General features: G+C 41.3%; 1 protein-coding gene across 1 annotated transcript in view; it reads right to left on the bottom strand.

The window, feature by feature from the left end:
• Window positions 1-582: 582 nt before the first annotated feature.
• The window catches only part of LOC137997785 (E3 ubiquitin-protein ligase MIB2-like), a 27,456-nt gene continuing 17,720 nt past the window's right edge, over window positions 583-10,318 (bottom strand). The window contains exons 13-19 of the mRNA XM_068844030.1: window positions 9,148-9,271; window positions 7,993-8,205; window positions 6,488-6,645; window positions 6,067-6,277; window positions 4,163-4,289; window positions 2,253-2,318; window positions 583-1,428 (exon numbers count right to left, since the gene is read on the bottom strand). Of these exons, the coding sequence (XP_068700131.1) occupies window positions 1,175-1,428; window positions 2,253-2,318; window positions 4,163-4,289; window positions 6,067-6,277; window positions 6,488-6,645; window positions 7,993-8,205; window positions 9,148-9,271 (1,153 nt within the window). The 3' untranslated portion in view covers window positions 583-1,174. The remainder of the gene's footprint in view (window positions 1,429-2,252; window positions 2,319-4,162; window positions 4,290-6,066; window positions 6,278-6,487; window positions 6,646-7,992; window positions 8,206-9,147; window positions 9,272-10,318) is intronic.

Here is a 10,318-nt window from a genome sequence, read left to right as displayed (position 1 = left end):
TTTGTAAATTTTTTGGGAGAAGATAGTTTTTCTCAAAAGAGTAGTACAATTTGGAGATATAAGGAACAGTTCAGATTTCATGTAGTTTGAAAATTAGCATTTGAAGTTAAACATTGATATATGGACACCCAAACATTCCCCTACCAACCTGGTGTGCTCTTGCATGGGTTGGGGGGGCAACTGTCTGTTGGTGTTCCAAAATAATTTTCTTTCTCTTATCCCTTCTTTAAGTCTCTTAAAATGCCATTCAAATTCACGTGTACCCCCACCTTTATACGGTTTAACAAATTGCGAAAATACTCGCCATCAAAGGCTAACAAACTATTGCGTAGGAACTGGGTTAATTATCAAAATATCATTCTTCGCACCATTTCGGATTTTTAGTTGCAAACAGATCACAAGGTGTATCGGGCTCCAATATCCAGAGACAGCTACCGAATGCACTTTCGATATCCGGTGCTGATTTCCAATCAATTCTGTTATCAAGGCCATTTATTTCCAATTGATAGGCTTTCAACACCTATCATTTGCATTCCCGAGTTTGACCCAAAAAGTCTTCCTTTTTTTCTTTTTTCTTTTTTTCAGAGCGAAAGATCGATCCAAATAACTCCTGGGCTGGTGTACAAACCAAGAGCAAGAGTCCAATACTCTGATCCCACTGACAATTTGCCAAAAATTACTATGTATACCCGGCATTAATTTATAAAATATTTTTTACAAAAAGTCATTAGCCTGTTCCAGGCTCCCATATAGTTAGTAAGTGAATCACGGAAAAACGCGTGTGAGCTAGGATCGAGTCCCACGCCTTGCATCAATACCAGCACCTTCGTGCGCAGTTTGCCGACTTTCGTTAGCAAAGGGCAAACGATCGAAACGTCAGCTTTCGAATTTCTTTACGGTGGCTATTTCACCATACGAACTCAGCTGATAAACCCATTTCTGTAAATCCAACAAGGCATACTAATTGGTCTCACCTTATTCCAGTCAAAAGCAGGTCTTGGTTTTCTCAATTCCAAATACAATCGAGAATCAATAGGAAGGTCGCACCTTTCGATTCCCGTTAAACAGATTTAACTAATGCTTTTTATAAGTTTTCTCTGGGTACAAATGCCCAAATAAGAAGAGTATTCAGCACTATGCTGCCATCAAACATTTGCGGGAGAAATCTCTTGGATCAGTTGAACAGCGTTATTTTCTTATCGATGGGTTTCCGGCACATGGGACAAATCTCCAGGGAGGTAGAGCAAGTTGCGCATGTGCCGTGGCCACACATGAAGGCAACGTTGCGGCGTTTTTCCAAACATATGGCACACATATTTGCGTCTTCGATTTCTCTGACGTGCGCTTGCAAGGTCAGCAGCGAATGAAGAGTTTCCAAATATTTTTCGTCTTTTTCGCTCAATTCTGCAACTTGCACAGATGGTTCTTCTGTAAAAAGATACACAAATATTTTACATACATAGCGGTACTTAATTGATCACTCTTCATAGGGGCTTTTCAGGGCCAATGAAACCAGAACAGAACAGAACAGAACAAAAACTGTTAAGAATCCCAACTGGCCGGGGAGGCAAACCAGTTGGCTATTCACATGTACAAGCGTAGCCAAGACGTTGAACCAGGGACTACCAGGAACAAATTCAACGAGTGGTTAGAACGAGTCTTGTACTCGGGGTTCTCCTAATCTCAAGGCAAGCACCCAAACCACTGGGCAGCACTGCTTACATTTAGAACATTGCCAAACAGAGAATCTTTGTCAGTTCGCTTCAGTGCATGCATGCAATTGACGATGATGTACGTTTACACGAGGAAATAAGTATAAACACGATTTAGGTGTAGTCTACCTAAGTATTCTTTGCCGTTCACACGGAATATACTCCAACACCCACCGGCGCCATTCTAACGCTCGCTACCCATAAATATAAATTCAGCAAACGAATTGGTATGAACGACTTTAAAATTTAAAGAAGAAATTTATCGTGGTATGTTCAATACTTCTAAAATCATTGAATGTGGTCAGTTTGGCAAGTTGGACTGCTGCCAAACGCACTTCATTTGCAGAGCGCGCAAGGTCATTCCTTTTTCCTCCAGTGGAACTGTTGTTTTCTGGCGTTTTGCGGACAATGTATCATACATGTCTCTTTTCTAAGTTTTTGTTTTATTTTGAGCTCGAAAGAACTCGAGCGAAAAAACAATCCACACAGAAACAACAAAGACATTATCTCTAAAAGAGGTAGAAATGAAGATCCACATACTACTTGATATTTTTCGTGTAATAGTTGCCTTGCACTTCAAACACTTCCTCATCCGCACAGCACAATCTAAAGAAAAAAAAGCAAGAAAATGGGAGAATCTTTGTCAACAATTTGCACTTCATCAACATATATAGTATCTTCACGTGACGTCACGGCGGCCATGTTGGTATCCTTAAACAATGGAACGGCAGCCATGTTGGTGTCCCCAACTAATCCTCCGGGAATTGGTTCTATTAGAGTGGTTTTCAATTGAGTGTCGAAAGAAATTAGGGAATTGCTTTGGTTTATAAATTTTACTTCACTCAGTGACTGGTTCAAAGTTCTCGCGCCACTTTTTCAACCAATCAGAAGTGAAACCAAAACCAATCATGGCTCGCGCGTGCACATTTCCCCGCGCTTTGTGTCGGCTACATGTAATTACTTCGAGTCTTGATTGGTTTACCGAATCGTCTCCGTCCTTTTTGATTGGCCAAAGTAATTACTTTGGTTTTGGTTTTACGACACTCAATTGAAAACCGCTCTATCGTGCAAACGTTTTCTTTTGTTTCGGTGGGAAAACAAGGTTACTGATCACGAGAGTGATCAGCAACGATTACATAAAAACGGAGGAATAAATCGATGGTTGCTTCGTTGTTTTGGTCGCGAGTGGAAATTACTAATCCCCATGCCAGTCGCGGCCAGCTCACGGCCAAAACCATAGTGCTCGCAAGTGTTTTTAATTATTCCCGTGATAGAATATCCCACCAGCTACGTAGACTATCAGCATACTTTAAATTTAGAGCCGTCTACTTTTCGGTCATAAACTTGCTATAAACAATGATGAAGCGCTTCTCCCGCCGCCTACTTTTATATTTAAGCCGTCTACTCCCAAAACTTATTGAGAACCCTGAATAATTAGCCACTGGAAAAAATCACAAAGAAGGACTGAAATATTGCAAGAATAGGCCAGTATTATCGCGGTTGAACTGGAGAAAGTATGCACAGAATAGGATAACTTATTCTCCCAAGGTTCGTAAATTTAAGAATTATCTTGGCCCTGATATTTTGAAAAAGGAAAGGAACTTTATTTAAGTGTCTAGTCGTTCTAGAGCTGGAGCACTAATTGGGGACACTGCAAACTGATTAACAATTAACGCAAATCAAGTCAAATGTTGGTTTTTGAAGAGAGGGGAGAAAACATCTCGATGCAGAGTAGAGAACCAACAAACTCAACCCCACATATGACTTCGAGTCTGGGAATCGAACCCGGGCCACATTGGTGGGAGGCGAGTGCTCTCACCACTGCGCCATCCCTGCACCCCTATTCTAACTATTCTATTTTTTTCCGAGAACTGTTGATAACCTTAGACATGAAGTTACTGTTAATAATATTAGACCGGTATACTTTTAAGACTTTACATTTTAGTATGTCAAATAGCCATAGTTTTTTGTTTAAATTGTTTCGTCATTTCAAAAAATTCTCTTAAATTTGTAATTTATGCAATCGTTCCAACAAGAAGCCTTCTCTAAGCGTTCTTGCGCAAAAAAGTGGTTTAAGCAAAGAGTATCAGCATAGTAAGTAGTATGTAACAAGTATGGCACAGGGAAGGGAAGGGGGGGGGGGGGGAGAATTACTCTCCTAGGGTCTTTTCAAGACCAATGTACAATTGGTCCTTTGTGGGGAACTTTGCCAGACTGCTTTTATGGAGCACCTGGCAGCCGTGCATTTTACATTCTTAACTTTTAAAATAACAAGTACATTTCACAGGTTCCCCCAGAACAGAAAAGTGAGATACCGGGGACTACGTCCCCGACTCTTCTCGAACAGTGTGTGGGTTCTTTACGTCTCACGCAAGTGATGTGAGACGGGGTTAACGTTATCATCCTTGTCCGAGAATATTAGAAAGTCTAAAAAAAACAACCCTACCAACCTTTACAAGCAATCATGTGTCCACACGGCTCGAACGTAACAGATGGCGGCTCATCGGAACAAACGATACAGAGTGACTCCTCACTATCTCTTTCCTGGGGTATCTCGTTGAATGACTGAACCACAGCCTGTCGTAAAGACATAAAGCAAGAGACGTCGTGTGACTCAAGCACTTTTTATGGGATGTTCTTTTAGTATAAGCCTCTTTGAACAATACTTTGGGGGAGGGGGGGGGGGGGTAGGGGCAGAATACTAAGGGAGGCAGCGTGGTCTATTGACTACGGCGTTAGGTTTGCATGCAGTTGCCCCGGGTTCTAATCCCGTTCTGACCTCTGGGGCCCGTTTCTCGAAAGTCCCGAAAAATTTTCGGGCCCAAAAAGCTACCTGTGAAATTGCCAAACGCTTGTTTTGGAAAGCCGATCTTTTAACATGTTTTCAAGGTAACAAAAGTAAAAATAACTATAAAGTTTGACGTATTAAATGCTCTCCGCGGCGTTCTTGAGTTACAAAGGGAATTGTGATAGGAAAGGAAAGGAAAGGAACTTTATTTAAGTGTCTGGTCGTTCTAGCGCTGGAGCGCTAATTGGGGACACTGTAGACTGAAATGAACAATGAAAGTAAATGAAGTCAAATGTTGGTTTTTGAGGAGAGGGGAAACGGAGTGCCCGCAGAAAACCTCTCAGTGCAGATTAGAGAACCAACAAACTCAACCCACATATGACGCCGAGTCCGGGAATCGAACCCGGGCCACATTGGTGAGAGGCGAGTGCTCTCACCACTGCGCCATACCCGAAAATAGCCCGTAAAGGTTCGGGACTTTCGAGAAACGGCCCCCAGATTCAACTCAGCCACGCTTTGTAAATTAGCCAACTGGTTGTCTCCTGCCAGTTGGGGTTCTTAATCATATTTCTGTTAAGTTTGAGTTGTATCTTTCAGATTGTTGAAAGTGGAGTGTCTGTGAACTAGCTTGATAGCTAAGTGCACTTCCACAATAAAAACAAAGCAATACTATAATACTCTTTGTTTGCCATCCAAAAGTTCGCATTCAGTTGCCTCCAGTTTCTCATGCGACTTATTGGAAGACAACCAAAGAGTATGATGGCATTTTTGAAAGTGGCCCTTTGGATCATTTTAGCTGATTACCACTTTAAAAACCAGTATCAAACTAAGTAGAAACGATTGAAAAGACACGAATAAGGTAATCGTTTCGTATTTCGGATTGTTTTTTTTAAGACCCATTGAGGTGTCCTTGTCTCTTTGCAAAAGAGACCCGAAGCCCGTCCCGCGAGTCGGAGAGCAGCTAAAAATAAAATAGGACCTAGAAACTTGCTGACAACCCAGAGATTTAACATCACGATTACATGAAACGCGAACGGCAAAAGTGACCACGCGACCATTATTTTCCCGCCATTTTTCGCGTTTACCGGTTGCCGTTTCTCAGTGAAAGTAGGCATTTTCGCGTTTGCCGTATACCTGAAAATTTCTTCTCGTTTTTCTTCTACAAAACAAGTTGATTGTGGCAAACAAGAACCCTAAAACCATTTCCGGCAAGTCAAACAAGGAAAACTTAGGTTTCATGGTTATAGATCGTTCATAACTGACTCCTTACCACAATTTTCTTCATGAACTCACGTTGATTCTCTGTTGACTCACACAATTTGGCGGCTAAGGATTTTCATTTTATAGAGTCTTTTTCAACAAACAATGTTTAAAAGAGACTTTGAGTTTTTGTTGTCGTTTTTTGTTAACTAAAAACTCGAGATTAACAGAGTCCATTCCGAGTTGCAGTGGGTCACGCGACGTAAAAGTCACAAGCTCCACTCCATTTTACGTGAACGGCAAACTGACGATTGCCGTTTCAAGTTTCTCTCTATTATTTAAATATAATTTGCAAACATGCATTACCTTGCAAACAAAGCACTTCCTCAACATTGAAGCACATTCCAAACAAGCCAACATGTGACCACATGGGTTAAATTTGGCATTAGCAGGAATACCACACAAACGACACTTTACGTCTGTTTCCTTGGTAACGCTTGACGACGATGTAGCCTGAGCCGAGTCAGTCAAATCCAGGGAGGGTGGGGTGGCTGCTTCAGAATTTATTCCTGATAGGCTACTCGAAAAAAAAAATAATAAGACATTTAAAGTGCACCTAAAATATTAAATGTTTTCCTGTTAAGATCCACCTGGTGTAAACATTTTTAAAATGAATTTGTCCGCGAAATTTATGTACGAGCCACACGAATTTCTCAAGTGAGAAAAACAGAAGTCAAAATGAGTCAGAGACGCCACATAAAGATAACAGAAATGTTGGTTTACTCACTCTGCTTCAGTGTCGGATCTGGATAGCATAATTTCTCTCAGTCTTTGATCTCTACACAGCTGTAGCGGTGTCTTGTTATCCTTGTTCATTTGACTGATGTCTGCGCCATGATCCACAAGTAACTTGGTTATCACAAATGTTGGATCAGTTGCAGGCAACTGAAAGGTAAAGTCACTTTATTCAACGTTATTAGCTCTGTGGGTTGCGAAGCTGCGTCAATCCATTTCATTCACTTTTCTGTTCTATTCAAACCTTCCTTCAATGTTTTAAGCAGTTATTTTTACGCTTCGCTTGATTTGGTTCCCTCCAGTTTCCACTGAATTTGGCTAAATTTCGCGACACACCCCCTTTGAAGCTATTCACATCTACAGAGCGGATGCACACGATTTTAAGGCGGCCAAGATGGTGTTCGAAAAAAAATTAATAAACGCTACCATGTTAAAGAGATTTTCAAATGAGTGTCGTAAAACCAAAACCAAAGTAATTACTTTGGCCAATCAAACAGGACGGAGACAATCCAGTAAACCAATCAAAACTCGAAGTAATTACACGTTGTCGATACAAAGCGCGGGAAAATGTGCACGCGCGAGCCACGATTGGTTTTGGTTTCACTTCTGATTGGTTGAAAAAGGGGCTCGAGAAGTTTGAACCAATCACTGAGTGAAGTAATCATAAACCAAAGTAATTCGCTAATTGCTTTCGACACTTAAATGAAAATCGCTCTAGTATCAACAAAACAAACCCACTTTCACTAGCGACGCAAACACAAGCGCAAGCATAAGTATAACTCATGCTAAGTGAAAACGTCGACACAAGCATCAACAGCAACGCCGGCCTCCTCTGCCGCTTTGTTGAAATGCTCAGACGCGAGGAATATGGAACGAGCGCTTTAATTGGACTCACGTAGCACATTTCATTGTGCTTATGCTGTGTTTCGTTTTCACACAACGCTTGTGCTTATACTTGTATCAACCCCGTTTTCTCGGTTTTCTCGCTTGCGTCGCTAGTGAAAACCAGGCCCTAGCAAATATTTTCTTATTGTTTCATGACTGTGGCCGCAGTAACTGGGGATCGAACCGAGCAGCTTCAGCTCCGAAAGACGCGCACCACCCAACGAAGCTGAAGCTGAAGCAGAAATACGAAGCAATTGTTACACCACACAAGTGGATTGTGCTTTTTGCCTGTTGTGATTGGTTAACTCAGGTGTTCTACTAGATATGCACTTATCACCTTTGAAATCCCCCGGAGGAGGAAGGGGAGGAAACAAAACAGCTTCGAAACTAATCCGGTAAACCCGTTTTTGGTCCGTTAGGTGGAGGCTTGTGAAACACTCCACCTTAGCATAGATGAAGCTTGGATAAAAACAATCACCGACCCGACACTTTCCCCACCATAAATAAACATCAGATGATACCAATTGCACTGTTAAAGCGAGCTCAGAGATGGCCAAGGCTTGCTATAACGGCCATCTTTGATTTCAAAAACGTTCTTTGATCGAAGCCTACCTCTTTCCTCGATACATTACTCCCCGCAGACTTCATTGAATGGTACATAACGACTACATGAAGCGGTGAATCGCCAACGTCATCCTGTAAATTGACCTGTGCTCCGTTTTGCAAGAGAAGCCTAGTGATGGTCACGTGTCTTTTATCAACAGCAAGGAGAAGCGGGGTCTGTTGCCGAACGTTTCGGAGGTTGACATCAATATCTGGATAAGCCTGAAAATTGTTTAGAAGAAAAACCCAAGTAACGTTAGACAGTTAGCAGCGAAATTGGTCGAGGATCACTCAAAAGAGGCCTCCCACGTATAGTTCGGCGGCGTAGGTTCCACTCCTCCAAGGAGCACTCGGATTTTTTCCGAGTATCCCCGAGTAACCAAAAAGATGCGATTTAGTAACTGGTAATCGGAAGGTCGGCGGTCGATTCCTACAAAGGAGCATTCGGATTTTTTCCGAGTATCCCCGAATAACCAAAAAGATGCGATTTAGTAACTGGTAATCGGAAGGTCGCACGTCGATTCCTACAAAGGAGCATTCGGATTTTTTTCCGAGTATCCTCGAGTAACCGAAAAGATACGATTTAGTAACTGGTAATCGGAAGGTCGCAGGTCGATTCCTACAAAGGAGCATTCGGATTATTTCTCGAGTCCTTCCGAGTTACCACCGATAACAACATGTATTTCTTTAACAGGAAAATTTGTGGAAGCACTAAGATTTAAGTGACGATTTTGAAAAAGAGTACTCTTTGCAGTTGAGAAAGCAGCCTGAGTAGTTTAAAAAAAACTTTCAGAGTACAAACACAGGGTGAAAGGTTCACGTTTGTTTACTCAAGTTGTTGTCAAAACCTCGAATTTGGTGATTTCACGTCGTTGTTAAGAAGAGTACCGCACGTGCCGCACGTGCAGCACGATGTTATTCCTCTTTTAACCAATGACATTTCTTGATTTCCTTATAACTAACGTGATGATCACGTAAGAAAAAAAAGGCACATTTTCGTTGGCTGATGCCGCAAAGAGTTGCCACACAAGTTGCGGAATGAAAAACCGACTTCCACTTTCAACAAAAAAGTTAGAGATGTTTCTGTCAGAATGTGTTAAACTTTGCATTATTTGGTACAAATTGAGCGCCAAAACTGGCGAAATAATCACTATCGTTACGTACCTCAATAAGAGCATTGACAACGGCAAAATGTCCATTTAATGAAGCCAAGTGGAGAGCTGAAAATCCATCTTCTTTGACAATGTTTAACAGATCTGGACACTTTTCCACTATCAAAGATACCGCCCTGTCGCGAGGAAAATAAAATTACGGCTTTAGATACCCTCGCGGCGGGCAAACAGTATCAGATGCACACGGATTTCAATAAGCGTCATGAAGTGTCCCCTTGCTCTGCTCTTCTGCCCAACTTCAACACCACCCGTGTCTCGGAATACAGACAATTAATGTCACCACGTGTACCCAAATGCTGATCCCCAAGTTAGGATAAACTACTGCATTTACCCTGACGTAAAAATAACACTAACCTTCTTGTTAGAAGTAAGTAGGAAATGCTTAAGCCGTGTTCACACTCAACGTTAATTATGATCAACGGAAGTATAATTCAGCCTATCTATCATACTCCATTCAAATTTTATTCAATACGCCACTTCGGAAAATACCATAATACTCTTTGTTTGTCCCCTCAAATGTTGCATAAGCATTGTTTTTGTTTTCTCTTGGGACCATTGTTATTACAAGAGAAACTGGAAACAATGCTTATGCAAAATTTGGGGGGACAAACAAAGAGTATTATGGTATTTTCCAAAGTGGCCTATTATAGACTTATTCCAAAATGGCCGTCATTTAAATATTCTTTTGTTTTTATTCAAATTGGCCCTTGATGCCTCGTTCTTGAGCTGAAAATTCAAAAGGTTTACCCTCCACAACCCCACTCGTGATTCAGGACAAATAAAATTAACACTTCCCTGTCTAATAGTTTTCTGCCAAAAACAAAAGACTAAACAATTGGAACAATGACTTCGACATTAAAACAATAGAGGCTGCTTACAATACCAAACAATAGCAGGTTACGAGAGCTGCTACACCACTGACACATTTGGCTACTTAACCTTAAAGTTTCAAACATATATGATGGGACTTCTCCAGGTAAACGTTTACTGAACTAAGCTGCATTTTCAGTTTTCTGACTTCTTCATAAGCCATCCGAAGTTACTGGAAAGTTGAACAAAAGAAGAAAACGAAAACTTGTTTTTTTAAGAGAAGAGAAAACCGGAATACCCGGAGAAAAACCTATAAGAGCAGATACACACCCAACAAACTCAACATGCGAATC

This window comes from Montipora foliosa, chromosome 3, assembly GCF_036669935.1.
Source record: "Montipora foliosa isolate CH-2021 chromosome 3, ASM3666993v2, whole genome shotgun sequence".
Classification (NCBI taxonomy): Eukaryota; Metazoa; Cnidaria; class Anthozoa; order Scleractinia; family Acroporidae; genus Montipora; species Montipora foliosa.
The sequence above is the reverse complement of the archived record's forward strand: the minus strand, read 5'-3'. Positions and strand labels throughout refer to the sequence as shown.